This window comes from Brassica napus, chromosome A9 (assembly GCF_020379485.1).
Source record: "Brassica napus cultivar Da-Ae chromosome A9, Da-Ae, whole genome shotgun sequence".
NCBI classification, from domain to species: Eukaryota; Viridiplantae; Streptophyta; class Magnoliopsida; order Brassicales; family Brassicaceae; genus Brassica; species Brassica napus.
Genome location: NC_063442.1, coordinates 39,946,564 through 39,964,693, shown reverse-complemented (window position 1 = coordinate 39,964,693; position 18,130 = coordinate 39,946,564). Strand labels below are relative to the sequence as shown.

Here is an 18,130-nt window from a genome sequence, read left to right as displayed (position 1 = left end):
TTCTCTCTTTTTTTAAATCGTTTTCTCCGTTCAATTGCAGAGAAAGTTATTGTATCACATTTTTGTTAGATAAACTTTATTTTTCAGAAATATACACATAAATTTATATCTATTACAAACTTAAACAGAAACTAATAGGTGATAACATATGGGACCATTCAATTAATGACAAACTCGATTTTTAACATTATTGTCTCTAGTGAGAAAGCATTGTTTCTAGTGTTTACTTGGTGTTTTATATCTATATATATATATATATTAATATATATGTCTATGTTTGTTTTTGAAAACAATATATGTGTACATTTTAAAGACTTATGTAGACATATTTAGTATAAAAATTAAAAACACAAATTCAATGCACTGAAATTCCCTCTTTTGTTCTTAAAAAAACTCCCCTCTTTTCCTTGCCCTAGTAGCCACAAATAGTGTTGTAGCGATAGCAACCAGTCTACTGAATGCACATACTTTTTTTCCTCTATCTCTCAAGAATATTTTTTTTGGCTCACATGTAAATTTTGGTGGCTTGGAATAAACTGCATCTAATATGTCCCAATAATATCTATAACGTCTCATGACAAAGACATGTATACTAGAGTTGATATGTACAATATACATCCAATCAGGCAATGATATATATATATATATATATTTTGGCATCGTGGCAATGATATTTGTATTAGGTCTAAATTTTAATCAAATCTAATGAAATTCAATTTATTTGGTTAGATTTTAGCATTTGATGAATTTCGCAAGCTTCGATTGTTTTGGTTCTGTCACGAGTTTTTGTATAGCACTATTGATTCAACCGTTCTCTAATATGTTTTTTAGTCTTTTTTTTGTTGGTTGAGAGTCTTGAGACTTTTACCGTAATATATATTACCAAATAAAATGGAAATGAAAAAGGAATGGACAGAAGAAGAGCCGTAATAAAAGGAGAAGGATAGATATGAGTCAATCAGATGCGACGGTAGCTTTTTTTTGTCAACAACAATGAGAGGAGCAGCTAAAATGAAAAATAAAGGAAATAATTTTTCGTTTTCGTCCCATTCCGTACACGTCGCATTTTCTTTTATTTCTTTTTTCTTGTATCGATTGTTTGTTTTGAAGGTACCTGACTACTTACACCTTCCAATGTAAGTTGTTATTAGTGCTAGTAACGTAAGTTGATAGATACTGTATTTGAATGTTTATGTCCCAATCGAACCTTTCATCTACATATAAGATTTCCACAGAAATTTTTTTTTCCCGCAAGATACAGAAATCTAGAACTAATAATGGCACTCTTATGAGAAAGTGAACATAAGCTCAAAGCCTCATAATATGCCAGGTAAGAACAAATGTGATCTGATGGAATTAGGACCGGATATTTTATTCGTTAAATTTAATTTGATCTTGTTTTAACTCGATCTGAAAAATTTGAATATCTATAAAACTTCGGGTAAAAGTAAATAGTAAAAAATAATATCCATAAAATAAATCAAATCATAGATACTATTTAAAAAACCTGAATATTCGATTTGGTTACATATATATATATATGTGTGTGTGTAATTTACTTATATATACAAGTCATTCTATTGATACATATCTATACTATATAAAAGTTGAGGTTATAAGCCAATGAAGGCGTCCATGTAGAGTTTAAAACGATCAATCGTATTTTGACACATCATTATATTAGTTTATTATTTATAGAAAATATTAATATCTTCAAAATTATATCAAAACCGAAATTAAACAACCAATAGAAATATGAAAAATCAACATTTTAGTTTGCTATTTCTAAAAATGTAAATATTACCAAAAATCGTTTATTTCAAAATAAAATATAAATCAATTTAAATATGGTAAACTTACAAAAGGCAAAGAATCATATATGATTCAACTTAATATAATATGTTTTCAAAAATTAAAATAAAATATCTTACAAAAATAATAATTAACTTAAAATGCAAGATATTTAAAACACGTGATTTTTAACTTGCGAAATGCAATAATTAACTTAAAATGCAAGATATTTAAAACACGTGATTTTAAAATAATTAACTTAAAAAGAAATATCATACAAAATAATAATTAACTTAAAATGCAAGATATTTAAACAATTAGAACCATATAAATTTAAAACACGTGGTTTTTTGAAGTTTAGGTTTTATGCTATTGAAAATACTAAATAATATAACTTAAAACACATAGAATTTAAAACAACTAATCATAATATGACAAAATAATTATTTTAAAACGACCAATCATACTTTGACACATCATTATATTAGTTTATTATTTATAGAAAATATTAATATTTTCAAAATTATATGAAAAATGAAATTAAACAACCAATAGGAATATGACAAATCAACATTTTAGTTTGCTATTTCTAAAAATGTAAATATTACCTAAAATCGTTTATTTCAAAATAAAATATAAATCAATTTAAATATGATAAACTTACAAAAGACAAAGAATCATATATGATTCAACTTAATATATAATATGCTTTCGAAAATTAAAATAAAATATCTTACAAAAATAATAATTAACTTAAAATGTAAGATATTTAAACAATTAGAACCATATAAATTTAAAACACGAGATTTTTTTAAAGTTTAGGTTTTATGCCATTGAAAATATTAAATACTATAACTTAAAACACATAGGATTTAAAACAATTAATCATAAAATGACAAAATAATTATTTTAGTTCAATATTTTCAAAAATGTCAATATTTCCAAAAAATTATTTATTTCAAAATAAAACAGAAATCAATATCAAATAAGAAAAGCTAACAAAAGTAAAAAAAAAAGTAAAATAAATATAATTCAACTGAATATATATAAATTTTCGAAAATTTAAAATAAAAATAAAAAATGCATGGCTTTCAAACAGTTATATCTATAAAAAAATTAAAACAAGTAATATTAACTGTTATTAATAAATTAACAAAAATATAACCAATATCAAACAAGGTAAGTTAATTTAGAAAATGCAAGACTTTAAAAACATTATAAGTAAATAAAATTTACTCATGATTTTCATATTTTCTGCTATATGCTAATGAAAATATTCACAAATAACATATACTATGTATAACTTAGGGGTATAAATAATTAAAAATGTTCACATAATATTTTTAAAACACCAAAATATGCTAAACATCATTTTATTTACTATATAAAATTGAGGTTATGAGTCATTAAGAGTATACACATAGGATTATAAGCAACCAATCAAAATATTAAGAATTATAATTACAGATTTACTATTTTTAAAATGTTAAAATTACCAAAACTGATTATTTCAATAGACAATAGAATTTAACATCAAATAAGGAAAACTAATAAATAAATCATTAAAATGGAAATGACTCATATATATACTAAATATTTGAAAAATTAACAAAACAAATTAACTAAAATAAAATAAAATATAAAGAATATACGATTTTTAACTTGCATGAACACAAAATAAAATATACTATTCAAAATAAAATTTCAAAAAATGTATTTTCAAAATAAATTAAAAATCAATATCTAATGTATTTTCTTTAATAATATCCAAATCAAAGAATTGCATAATCCCAATGAACAAGGAACACATAAAAATATAGGGTTTGAAGTGAATGAAGAATAATAGTGAACAAAAAAAAACATCCGCGATAGAAAATAAATCTTACAAGTCGAAGACAAAATGTGATAGACAAAAAATGCATAACACCAGAAAATACCGGATATACTAAAAGATAATTCCAAACTACATGATGAATTCTTATAATCATTAGTCTGGTTCACTTCATAGATATATCAAATTTAAGAAGCTCTATGTGGAGTTATGTCGAAGAATATATTTTGAGAATAATATTTATAAGATAGATGAAAAATAAAGATTCTAATAAAGCATGTCAAATAAATTGGTTAAGATTTTTAAGAAAACTTATAACGAAGATCAACAATAAATTAGCATGAAAAATAACATAAGAGAATAATAGAATGAACAATCAATATGAATTTATCAATATAAATATACTATCTAAGTATTACAATCAACCAACTAAAAACATACAAATTTACAAATTTTGAATATATAGAAAAAAAAATGTCTCAAGATTACAATGAATACGTTATCTAAGACTTTTGATATCTTATTGTTAGTATTTAGCAACTAGAAATTTTTTAATCAAGATTATGTAATTGTTTTTAGAGGATCTAAATCTTCATATAAACTCCAAAACAAAAAAAAAGTATTAACTATTATACCAAAAATAAATTATAATATATTGTAATACATTATACAATCATACAAGCTTAACTACAATACAAATAATTAATTGAATAAAGTAGAAGATAAATCTAATACTTTAGATTCTCAATATTATTAATTCAATAAATAAAAATATTACATAACATTAGTTAAATTTATTATATTTATTTTACTTTTTATATTATCTTACAAAGGCTATTTCATATTAACTAGAGTTCATCAAAATATTTATAGTGATTAAATTTTAAATCTAAATATTAAATTATCACACACACACACACACATATATATATATATATATCACACATTAATTGTAAAAAATTTCTGACTACAAAGCAAATTAGATATTATGCATGTATCTCAATCGTTTTATAATGTATTAACAGTTTACATGCATCAAGTAATTTACATAATATTTCAAAATACAAGTTAATATTTTTCAAAAATTACTAATATGTTTATAAATATAAGTATTACATTTATAAATACAAATAACTAAATTGAAGATATAGTTATAAATAAACATATATAATAAAATCAGCAAACATATTTTAAATAAAAAATTACATAAATCAATTAAATAATTAGTTTAAAAATAATTATAAAATTAAATTAAATTATTAATACAGATTCACGCGTAGTGCAAGTATAAAATCTAGTATTATATAAATTTGGTTCATTTACAAGTTTTAAATTGTTTCACGAATTTTAGGGTTTGTGTTAATCCAAATGTTAACATATGATTTGGCTTGCCAATATTGAATTATCTGGGTTTGCTTTGTGTTTCCATTAAAAAAAATTATTTTTAGTCTAACCATATTATTTCTTACAAGGAGTTTGCCTCTGCTTTGTGTGAGATTTTGGTTTTCTTTTTAATTTTATGGTTTGATAATTGTTTATATATCGATGTTGTTTTTTTTTGGCAAACGTTTCTTTATATCATAAGACAATATTAACATGAGGACGAAACTGATTTCCTAGTGTGTGATAACTGTAATTCACCAGCGTTATATTTTTGATTAACAGAAAATATCATAAACAAATTTCTTTAATTTATTTCTGCATTATATATACTAGAGATTTTTTCCGCGCTTCGCGCGGATTATGTCTTATAAATTTATTTGTTAATTTTTTTTTTATATTAACTTCTTATTTTTCCAATGTTAGTTTTTCTTAATTTAAATTTATATGTTAATAATTTTTCATTTTTTTGTTGTAGATGGAGAATTATATTTTTTATTGATGGTTTTTTGTATGTGATAGTGACATAAACTTTTTGAAATTTTAAAATAATATTATATATAGTACGATTAACACATTAAAGAAGAGAAACATATTCAGACACATTTTACACAAGTTTTATATGCATAATTTTAAACATTATATATGTATATATTATAAGTTTGAAACATGTAAATGCTTTCTAAAGCTAAATACTTGTTCTGAGTTTACATAACTTATCGAAAGTTTTATCTCTTTTTAAATTCAAATCACAGAAAAAATATAAAAAAGTCAGTATAGATAGGTTTTTTGGGCTTTTAAATCAACACTGAAAAATTACATGAATCAGATAACAACAGTTTTGTAAACAACTGGATAAAATTTGACCGAGCCAAAGATTTTCACACAATATGTTCTTTCTTCTTCAAATTGTGAAGAGCCTATAGGCACAAGAAAAAAATCATAATTTTTGTTTTCACTTATATAACATTTTTTCTCCTTTACACACGGAATTTATTACACTGCTATAAGCAATGTAGAACTCTATTCATATAAGATTCACATCTATGCATTTTGACAAAGAAAAATTTCAGCCATCTTTAGTTTCGGAATGTACCAACTTCAGTCATATACACTATATTTTCTCTATGATTCAAAACTTATAATTTTAATATATGTGCAGATTTCCATGTGAAAAGGCACGCACGCCATCTATCATTCAACCTATTACTTTTTCCAAAGTAAACACTATAATCCTCGTTTGGTTAGCTCCACAAACTAATCTCTTTGGATCAGTTTATCAAAAAATATGGATACTAATGTCAGAAAAGAATATAAACACTATCAACAATACATATTGGCACAAGAATATTTGGTTCAAGAAACATATTCCACGTAATGCGTTTATATCATGGCTGGCTTTGCGGAGAAGACTGCCAACCAAGGATCGTTTGAGGCGTTGGGGATTAAATGTCTCAGGAACGTGCGCCCTTTGTAATCTGGAAATAGAGACTCACCATCATCTCTTCTTTGAGTGCTCTTTCTCTCGCTTGATATGGGAGCCTTTTGCTGCTGAAGTTTGGATTTCTCCTCCGGCTGATCTACACTCTGTTGCAGCCTAGATCAATCAACCTCGCGTCAACGTAGATGCACATGCTACTCCAGTCATCAAGCTCTACTTTCAGTCATGTCTCCTCACCTTCATCAGTCATCCTTGCCTCTTTCGACCGTATGATGCGTGACCGTCTCCTCTCTTACCCGGTAAGTTCTTCTTTCTCATCGTCTTCTCTACTTCTTTTTTATATTTCTTGTATAAGACTTCCTTAAGGCTTTTTTTACCTTGAGTTGTTGTTGGTTGTTTTTGTTTCCTTGCTGTAATAAGTTGTTTAAAAACAACAGTGTAACCTTTTAGAAAATAATAATCTTAACATCTTACCAAAAAAAAACAACAAATATTGACTTATTTATGTGAATATATATTTTATTTTAAATCATTATAGTGGACGAATAAAACATCATAATTTGTACAACAAATTTTCTTAGATTCACCTCATCATACTCACCATTTTACCATTTTAATTACATAATTTTACATGAGCTTCTTCATCCTTCCCGGTTATTTTCTCTTTATTTATAACTACAATATAATGTTATAAATTATATATATTATAAATTAATAATTTATTTACCCTTAAAGTCTAACTATTAAAATATAACATAATTCAATATAGATATATGATTCTATTAATAAATTAGCAGTTACAAATTTGAAATTTCTAGAAATATCAAAAGTTGTATGTTAGTTAATTATTTTCTAAATGATATTTATTTTTAATTCTTTTTAGATGAGAATATTTTGGCTGAGGTGGATAGTCTCAAAAGCCTTGAATTTAGTCCCTTTTATATAGTAGGATATATATATATATATATATTTAATAATTGTGGTCTATTAGCATTATGTTTTGATTAACGGAAACATAACCCCACTGTTTTATTTAGTTGACTACTTTTTCTACACTGAAATTGAAATGGGAGTTATATATTTTTAAGTATTTTTTATTTAATTTATCATGTACTCTCATTCTTTTATCTCTATATAGTTTTGTATTGTGATTAGTTCTACAACGTTAGTAATATATGAGTTTGATATAAGACGTCGTGTCTCTTTATTCATTGAATAAAAAAAATTGGGTGGGATTTAGATATTTTATTGGATACAATAATTTCAGATTTGTGTTTTATATCATTCACTTATTTTTTTTATTTTTCTAAAGTTTTTATGTGCGCTGCCCAAATTTTTGTTTTACTTTTTGTTGTTTGTTTTCCCAACTATTTTTAAAATATTAATTTTAATTATATATTTAATTATTTATTGTAGTTCTTTTCATGAATTTTTATAGTTTTTTCTAAACTTGAGCTTTGTGAGTATAAAAGGGAGAAAAAAGTTCAATGATCATTCACATTGCTTTGATGCAACGTGAAAAAAATAAAAATCCTAAATGGATTACCTACTTTTGGCTTTTATATTTTTTCCTATTTATTCTTAATTTTTTTATATTTCGGGTTATATTATTTTATTTATTATGTTTTGTTTTTCTAATTATTTTTAAAAAATTATGTTTTATTTATATAGTGATCATTTATTGTGATTCCATCATTTTGTTATAGTTTCTCAAGCTATGGGGGAAATCTATGTGATGCACTCTTTCTTTATTATTATTTTTATCATGGGTTTGATGAAATTTGGAAAAGAAAATATCATAAACAATTTTTTTATTCTAAATTTTCTTTTACCTATTTTTAATATTTTATGTTATTTTCGTTAATTTTTTGTTTACCGGAAACATAAGTTCATTCTCTTATTTTGTTGACTAGTTTTCTTACATGGAAGTTGAAATGAGAATATATATATATATATATATATATTAAAGTATTTTTTCATTTGATTTATCGTGTATAGTCATTTTTTTTTCCATGTCATTTTGTATTGTGTGTATTTCCAAATATGCTAATAATATATACGGTTTGACTAAAGACTTCATTTCTCTTTATTCATTACATTAAAAAGAAGTTAGGTGGAAGCTTTTTAGTCCAATGATTTGACTAAATATTCATTAATGCTTTAATAAATCAGCGTTAAGTTGGGTAGGTTTTATATATTTGATTGGATATAATATATAGATGTGCACTTTATATCATTTACGTATTTTGTGATTGTTCTAAAGATTTTTCATGCTTTGTGGAAATTTATTGTTTTCATCTTTTGTTGGTTGTTATTCAACCATTTTTTGAATATTAATTTTAATTATGTACTAATTACTAAGTGTGATTTTTCATGATTTTTTGTTAATTTTTAACTTAAGTTTTGTGACCATAAAAGGAAAAAAAAAATCCAAAAGATACACTACTTAAAAAAATCATTTACTCTGGTTGGAACTTTATGAATTTTTCCTATTCATTCTTAAAATTTATGTATTTTAGATTATATTATGTATTTTTATTATATATTTTTTTTCTTTTTAAAAAATAAATAAATAAAACAATTGTCTTAGTTATAGTTATGTAGTAATCTTTGATTATGCTTTTATCATTTTGTTACTTATTAGGTTTTCAAAGCGATGGGAAAATCTATATGACTCGCTTTTCGGATTTTGGTTGTTGTGGGTTTGGTGAAAAGTGGAAAAGAAATATCATAAACAAATTTCTTTAATTTTGTTATTCTTAATTTTCTTTACTTGTTTTTAAAAATCTATTTTGTTAATAAATTTGGTCTAAATAATAAAGACGAGAACATGTGAAGTAGTTAAAATGAGTAGGTTTCAAATTTTTAGCAAGCCTCTTGATGAGGTATCATATCATCATGAGAAGAGAATGTTCTACTTTATATATATTTATTATTTATTATGATGTTGTGCTTATTAAAAAAAATCATGTTATATGTATTATATTTATTTTTTATTTTTATATAATTAACCGATCGAATCAAATAATCTGTGAATATTCAAAAAAATTGAATATCCATATATCTGAATACTTATAATTTTCAAATCCAAACATATCACAAATCTAAGTATTTAATTGAAATGGAGCGGATCACATATATAAAAAATTAGATATCTCAAATCTAGCTCGAAACCCAATTAAAACATAACACTCTAGATGAAACTCTATAAAGAAAAAAAATAATTCAAGAAACTTTAGATACGAATGAATGTGTTAGCTTAGGTATCACCAGCAATTTAATAATATTTCAAAAAAAAAAATCATCTCTAACCTCACTTCATTTTCCACTTCAGTGTAAGAAATGCTCCAACCTACTTAATTTTTTATTCCGAAATGGCTTAGGGTTAGAGTCAAATCCAATTTTGTTATGGAGTTACTCTGTTTAAAAAAAAATACATTGGAAATGCTATAAAACTTTGATGTTAGTTCATCATCTAATAGGTAATCACAACCTCCAACTTCAGTAATAGTAGGAAGTTTCTGGTTCTTATTGGTTCTTATATTTTGTTGTTGTTTATGTGGTGGCGTGTGTAAGATCACAACCCTGAGGATGTTTAATTCTTTAGTTTCACGTATTGTACATAGACCCTTGTCTTCCCTTTGTTTTCTATGAGATGGAAGATATTTGATTACAACCTTGGAGCTGGATCCATTCACTAGTTTTCTCACATTACATAAGTTACGAGTTTCCTTTATTTTTTTTTCGTTTAAACATACAAATACATTACCAATAGGAAAAGAGTCAGTGATGGCAGAGGAGGATATAAAGAATATTATCATGAGTCTTTTGAGTTCCGTTTACCTAATTCGGTAGAAGTGTGGGTTAGGAACCAGTAGACAAAAATTAATTCAAAGAAACTTTACCCATGTATGAGTGTAGTGTTGGCTTAGGTATCAATAACAATTTAGATAATCTTTCAAAGAAAATATAAAGGTTTGCTGTTAGTTCATCATAACCAAAAGAGTTACGATTTCAAACACCTTTGATTATGTTGTTAAACACATTAAAAAGGGAAAGCCAAATTGTTTGAGAGAAGACGATGTTTTAAATGAATAGTTCAAATCCAAACTGCAGTATGACCAAAACGACAGAAGATCACTCTGTCCAAAAGGAGGAGCCTTCATTTTATCACCATATGTATATATGTAAATGTTTCAGGATATATGATCAAAATTGCCGGGCATACTCATTATAATGTTTTGTATAAATATTCGAAAGAAAAAAGAAACAGACTCTCCACATATAAAGATAGTTTATCATATATGAAGAAACTGCGGATCACATAAGTTGGTTAGACTATTCATTGTAATGCTGATGTTGTAACTGGCTAATCCTAAGCTGCTGCTGAAACATCTCCGGAGTTAGTGACGCGTTTGATATGTTGGATTCGCTGCGGTTCGGCACACCAATCACCAGACTCAATCGCTGGAATTCTTCAGTCAGTTTCTCAGACAGAGCTGCAAAAGAAAAGGATATGAGTTCTAAAGAAAGAAAAAACAAAACGTTACTTGTCTAGGGAGAACTAAGAAATATAGACAAGGATCACTACATTACATGCAGTTGCCAGCAGAAACATTTAAAGCTTTTTATTAAGTGAACTACACAGAGATGCATGCAATCATCTTGCAGTAAAAAAACTAACTCATATATGGAAAAAAAAAAAGGTTTTCTAAATAAGGAAAGTTCTGACGGTAGAAGAATATCCTCCATGAAACGACAAAAACGATAAAAATTCAGCGAAGGACATGACACACACTGACTTGTTTCCAACGAGTTCGAATACAACACCAACAGGTAAAGCTACTCTCATATATAGAATGAAGAGTTTCGACATAATATTACCATTGCGAAGTTGTGTCTGTTGCTCCATAGATTGAAGACGAAACTTGAGCTCACTGTTCTGGTTCTGCAACCCCATATTATCTCTCTGAACCACAAAAAGAAAACAAGATAAAGACTACTACTACCTACCGACTTAATTCAAAAACATTGACAGTTTGTGTTATCTGACCTGCAAATAAGTGAGGTGAGCTGATAAAGTAGTGGTCTCAATCTGAAGAGTCTGCACCTTGTGTTCCAACTTCGCTATGTATTGCGTCTCCCGCTCCTTTGAACGTGCAGCAGACGCGCGGTTCGCCAACATCCTAATAACAAAATAGTTTAAAAAAAAAAAACACACACACGTCACAAAAAGAACCAAGGGGATGAATAAAAAATGTCACACCACTACCTTTTAACACGCTTAGGGTCAGCCATAACAATCCCAGCAAGTGTCTCATCTGCCGCGATCTTCTTCATGTCACCTGCACTAAACTCATACTTTCCAAATCGGACACTATAATCATCTTCACGGAAACAGCAACTGTCCAGGGAAACACTCCGGTAGTGTCCACTGGTGGGAGCAATGTCTCCGCCGGCTCTCCTCTTCACGTTGCTCTCACCTTCAGAGTCACCACCGGTGCTTCCACCGTTCGTCATCTTCCTCGTCCTCCCTCTATTTCTCTCCGCATCAAGTTTGTCAAGTCTCATATACGCCCTTAAAGCATCGTCGTAGCCCTCTGAAAACGTTCTGCGCTCTTCCTCCTTGACCAACTTAGACCAATCTGAAGCCTCCCCGCAGCTCGAGACTGATCTTTCCAAAGACTTGGAAGGGATCAACGGAGGCGACATGGAGCTAAACACAAATGTATGATCGCTATTGGAACGCCTATGAGAGTTTCTCGGCGGTAGATTCCCGCTGCCGCCTGCCACCACCCTTGAAGGAGAGTGATGCATGGTGAAGGGCGACGGAGGCAGAGAAGGGCTGAACACGGCGCCGGTTCTCTCCTCCACGGCCGCCGCCGGCAAGGAGTGTTTGGGTTGAAAGGTCGGTGGGATGGGAGGAGGAGGAGGAGTTCCGACTCTATTTCCGGTGAAGGGAACTGGGAAGCGGATGGGAGAAGGATTCAAAGAAGAAGAAGAGGAAGAGTTAGGTCTCTGCATCTTATCTGTAACACTCTAAAACGAAGCTTCAGAAAGAAGAAAACTCTAAGGAGTTGGAAGGTTTTAGAAGATGGTGGTGAATAGCGGTGAAGATCCTGTAAATATATACACTCTTTCTTCATAGAGCAATGGCAAAGATCAACGCGCTGTGACTGAGTTTCCTAATCGAAGAAGAAACAAATTTTGACCTGCAACCACCGAAAAATGGAATGCGAATCTCTCTTGTTCTTTCTTTCTGTTTTTTGTTCTGACCATATCAATCAAATACAGAAAGGAAGAAAACCACAAAAGACTTGACTCTTGAAACGTTTGACTTACACTTTGTCGGAAAAAGGAACACCCGAGAAAAGAGCTTTTATATTATTTTTTTTAAATATGGTCTTCAAAAAAAAAAATTATTTTTTTAAATATTATTTTATTTAATATATTAAAAAAAAACAGAATCTTACTCAAACTGAGAAAGTACAAGAGAGGATTACAAGTCATTTTTCTTACATACTGAATTAAGATAAATTTTTTTTTTTTTTACTCAACCTGACTCTGACCATACAACTCATGAAAACAACTTAAAAAAAAAAAAGAAAAAGACATTTTGACTTCAATCCAGGCCTTGAACCTACACCCTCTCTCAACTTCCTATGGATGATCTCTTCATTCGAAACCATAATTTTTCGTCTCCGGCTCCTCATTTAACTCGTTCAGCTGCTCCAACAAGAATTCGTCCATTGTCGTATCCCCCCAGTCTGGGAATACCGCTTCTTTTCCCTTCTGCTTCACCCAATTGATTTCTTCATTGTTACATTCCTTCGAGGCTGCACACAACACTACACACATATATATATATATATATATATATATATATAGCTTCTACAGTTACATATCTTGAAATAGTAACACAAGTATAAACAAGCTTTCTTTATACGTTGTTTCAACAATATTTACGTATTACTAGTATATGCAAGTGAGGTCATAAGCGGAAAGGTCTAAAATGCAATTAACAACACCTGCAGTACATTCACTAGATATATAGATTCAAGAACAAATCACTATAATTAAAGATGCTCGTACCATTAGCACGTTTGAACTGGTCCTGGAGTCCTTGATAACGAATCCTTAGCTTCATGTTCTCCTCTTCCAGGCCCAATTTAGTTTTCTGTAAATGCAAACAACAACAACAACAACAGACACAAACTTTAACAAAAACATATCTTTCAGGAACCGTTAAAAAAAAATGATAAAGTAAGTTGGTTGGTTGCTAATGTAATGTTTGTCTCACCTCCGCAAACCTGGTATGGACAGTTAGTGTAGCACCCTCTTTCTCAAGAGTTTGTTCCTTTTCCTCCAAATTTAAAATGTGCTGCGCCGTCCTCTGGACTGAACGTCGTGCTGCTGCCCGGTTTGACAACGTCCTGAAATGATGGAAGATATCATCATATCATATGTATATATGACTCTATAGACACACATAGATTATTACTACATGGTTTCTTATGTAGCTTTTTTTTAATTACCTTTTGGCATACTTAGGATCAGTTACAACGTATTTTTGGAGTGTCACTGAGCGCGCAATCTCATTCATTTGAGATTCAGTAAACATCCCTTTTTCAATCGCCACGCTGGACTTCCAATTGTTATTGCAATCCACTGATGGTGAAACACTCTTCCTTCTCGTTTTTCTCGAAGGTGCTGCTCTTTTCTTTACACCCGCGTTATTCTCAGAAGATCCGCTAACGATTCTGGCCACGTCATCATCCTTAGTAGAAAAATCAAAAATCTCATCCAGGTCCATGTAGACTTGCTGGTCCATGAAACCGGTTGGTTCCCCATGGCCTTCCTTTGAATAGTTCACGCCAACGGGCATCTCTATGGGCTCCGGATAGATCATCTTCATAGCATCCATAGAGGGGAAAACAGCTGAGTCGTTACCGCTGTAGGCACTTCCGCGAGCACTGACGGAGGTGGTTGGGGGCCTCGGAGGCAACGCCGCGTTGTGGTAAGCCACCGGCGGCGCTGGCTGAAAGTACTGGAACGACGATGACGGTGCAGGACTACTCATGGGGGTCCATGAGCGGAAGACGGGCGACTGAGGTGGGAGGAGCCTTGGTCCGGGGTTGAAATTCTGCAACCCGACTTGCTGATGACGTCTGGCTGTTGTTGGTCTCTTTGGGGGAAGGGGTGGCAATGAGCTCCGGCGAGGAGGCGGCATGCTGCCTCTGTTCTGGCCACTGGGAGGACACGGGCAATGGGTGGAGAGGACGAAGCTTGTCTGGAAAGGAACATTCTTGGCCTGGCGATCCATGGTTAACAAAGTCACTATCTGCATTATACATATCGGAGTTAATTAATACTCGTCTCCATATCACTCCTTTTCTTAATTACCGAAACCAAAATAAAAAATCGACAGATAAATAAGCAACATAAAAAAGGTGACAGTACACAACAACCCTCGCGGCTCGTGCTAGTGTTAGAATCATCATCATTTCTTACGTTGTTTTGAGAGAATGAAAGAGAAACAGATATAATGATTGTAATAATGATTAAATAAGCAAAACTGGAGCGTTAAATGGCAGAGAAACGATCGAAAAGGAAGTGCGGTAAGAAGAATACCTCAGGAATTCAACGATGGAGTCAATGAACAAAGAACTTAAGCTGCTGATGTATCTTGGTTTGCTTCAATCCCCTTGCACCACCTTTTATAGTTGGTTCATGCTATGTAATGACAAAAATAGAAGAATCATTTATTAGATATTTTACAACATTCATCCTCCCTTCTTTTTGGATTTACCAATTTTTCTTCTAACTTTCCCTTAGTCTGTACACAATTTTTTTTCATTATTATTTTTATCAACAGAACTCCGTTGTGAAAAACTAAAGTTAATCCTAAGATCTTGTATAAGAAATTAAATTCATATATTTCCAAAATATAATTTTGGTACATTTTTTATTCTGTTAATATATTATTTGTATGTATATTACTTAAATCGACAAATTCATTATAGTTCACCATTAAATTTAAAATTTAGAGAATAAATGATCTTTTTTCCCAATTGAAAAATAAGTTATTCCATAAACCACACATAACATCATATTTATTTTTAATCCTTGATAATGGACTACTCACACACTAGAGGAACTTTGTGAAAAAATTAGTCGGATATTCAAATATCAGATAGTTATTTGGCTATATATAAGGTATATGACTTAGTGAGTCACATGATATATAATACCTACACATTTTTTTCATATTATAAAGATATAAAAATTCATGTTCATAAATCGTTTCACCAAATATATAGATTTATGGTAGTCTAAAACTTTATGAAGGTTTTAGGTTGGATTCAAGAGATTTGCTACTATTTCAAGCCTATTATGCTTCTATTAGATAGCAAAACTCAGAATTTATAGGCCTAGTAAATTTTAAATGTGTGCTACATTTTGAAGTATTCACGTTTAATAAAAAATATGAATTTCATTAAATTATTATTAATATGTTATTGTTTTATATTTTTTCAGAACCTTTAAATTCTTATCAAATGGATTTCTTAAAACCATTATCCGTAAAAAATAATATTAACTAGGTAACATTAGTTTTTAATAAATTATAGTTTATATGACAATTTTTAAAAGCCTACTAAAATAAAATTTTGTTTATCTCTTAGTCATAAATTTAGTTTTACAGATTTGATATATTTTACTATGTTAATAGTAATACTTTGTATTAAGTGGTAATATTTAATCAAAAACTAAAATTTTATTAATTTGAGGGTGTTAAATGGTGTAATTTAAAAGTTTGGTATAGTAATAAAAAATAAACTAGTTTATGTACACTTTGTGAGATGAAAAAAGTGTGTGTACTAAAATTGTAATATAAATAATTCTTTGCTGAATAAAATCTTCTGTAAATGGAACTTTCAATATTAATTCATTTATTCAACTTTAGAATTGTAATTCCTTTTTATACCACCATTCTACCAATCAGATTTGTCCATGACTTACATTGTCAATGACTGCATTAATTAACACTAAATAAGACAAAAAAATACTTAATGTAGAAAACTTAATAGAGTGTATAATGAATTCCAGAATACTACATGTCGCAGGAAAAACCTTTAGGTGGTATTATTCAATCTTGTATTTTAATAGAGTTTAAATCTAAGTAAAATTCACCGTTAGTCAAATGATTCTAAACTTTATTTTAAATATAGTGTTATTAAATATGGTATTTATAAATCTAGTAAAAATGAGGTGTTATTCAACAAATGATTTAAATCCAGTTTTTAAAATCTAGTGTTATTCAACTTCAAAATATTTTAAAAATAATTATTTAAAATTAATTTCAAATAATTTGTGGTGAATTCTCATGAACAAATAATTGAAATCAAAATCCAAGGTACACTCCAGAAATTTTAGAATTCATTAGCTAAAAACTATGTTTAAATTTAAAATTTTATTGATTACAATTGAGAATTGATTATAAACCACCTATTGAATAACACCCCCTTATACTTCCAAAAAGAGATTTAAGTTTTTTTTTTTGTAAATTACATTTAAAAAGAGCTTAGTGGGTGTTATTGGTTATATATGTTGAAATCAACTCTATCAGATTTAAAATAGGGTAGATTTTAAATTTTACCCTATTTTATTTTTTTTTGATTCATTTTACAATCTAAGATTATGATTTATTTAGATATGTTTCATTTTGACTCAAATATTTTACACATAAAGTTGTATTCAAATCCATTGAAAATATTTTAAGTCAAAGGAATTGATTTTTTTTATAAAACATGAATAACACATGATTTAAAATCTTGGATTTAAATCTTAAATTGAATAACAATAGATTTTAAATTATTTTAGTGAAAAGATTGTAAATACTAGAACCAATAACACTAGATTTCATAATTTCTTAACAAAAAAAATTAAATATAACAACCAATAACACAAGATTTCGATAAAAGATTTAAAATCAATCATCGAATAACACTACATTATAAAACCCAAATGAATTAACTTGAAATCTTTTTTTAGGTCAAACAAAGAGCTAATGGGATAAAACTGTCATATAGTGAGTCATTGTTAATATAGTGAACCATTTTTAGTCGAATAATTTAGAGCTAAATACTTTCTCCGTTTAGATTTAGATGACGTTTTAGAAGTTTTTTTTGTTCCAATATATCTGACGTTTTCCAAAAAACTAGGTAAGATATAATAATAATAATTTTATTTACTCTTTATATTATTAACATATTCAACTCTTCTAGTCTTTAGTTAATTATGAATGAGGATGCTAAAGGAATTTTGCAGTGTTTATTGTTTTGTGTGAAAAAGGCAAAACGTTATATATAAAAATACGGAGGGAGTACTAGTTTAGCAATATCGAATGTATCATTTAAATAGTTATCATTCATAAATTTTATCCGGAATTGTAACTCTACTAATAAAGTTTTTTTCTAAAATGTTAGGTTCGAGTTTCAGTAGCCACGAACAAAATATTTAACAATAGAATATTGTTTCTATCCCTAAGAAATTATGAATTTTGGTCTAGAATTTATTGAATTAAAAAACGATACAAACTCGCAATATCAGAAATGATATGCTCTCAGTGTTTAGCTTGTTAGACCATCTCCAATCTACCTCTATTATTATCTCTATATTTTCCTCTA

The 18,130-nt window shown here is 28.6% G+C and overlaps 2 protein-coding genes across 4 annotated transcripts; both read right to left on the bottom strand.

Moving 5' to 3' along the window:
- Window positions 1-7,717: 7,717 nt before the first annotated feature.
- Window positions 7,718-12,914, bottom strand: LOC106365234 (bZIP transcription factor 30-like). Its single transcript, XM_013804682.3, has 4 exons — window positions 11,716-12,914; window positions 11,497-11,629; window positions 11,328-11,412; window positions 7,718-10,942 (listed from the first exon to the last, which is right to left on the bottom strand). The coding sequence occupies exons 1-4, from the start codon at window positions 12,465-12,467 to the stop codon at window positions 10,782-10,784; spliced, it is 1,131 nt and encodes a 376-aa protein (XP_013660136.2). The 5' UTR covers window positions 12,468-12,914; the 3' UTR covers window positions 7,718-10,781.
- Window positions 12,915-12,996: 82 nt separating this feature from the next.
- LOC106363729 lies at window positions 12,997-17,982 on the bottom strand. 3 transcript variants are annotated; one of them, XM_048741555.1, is made up of 5 exons: window positions 15,075-17,982; window positions 13,979-14,784; window positions 13,744-13,876; window positions 13,536-13,620; window positions 13,000-13,291 (listed from the first exon to the last, which is right to left on the bottom strand). In XM_048741555.1, the coding sequence occupies exons 2-5, from the start codon at window positions 14,764-14,766 to the stop codon at window positions 13,119-13,121; spliced, it is 1,179 nt and encodes a 392-aa protein (XP_048597512.1). In that variant the 5' UTR covers window positions 14,767-14,784; window positions 15,075-17,982; the 3' UTR covers window positions 13,000-13,118. The 3 variants fall into 3 exon arrangements, with proteins under 3 accessions (XP_013658880.2, XP_048597511.1, XP_048597512.1); XM_013803426.3 differs by lacking the exon at window positions 15,075-17,982 and having other exon boundaries at window positions 12,997-13,279; window positions 13,979-15,060; XM_048741554.1 differs by lacking the exon at window positions 15,075-17,982 and having other exon boundaries at window positions 12,999-13,291; window positions 13,979-15,060.
- Between the last annotated feature and the right edge of the window lie 148 nt (window positions 17,983-18,130).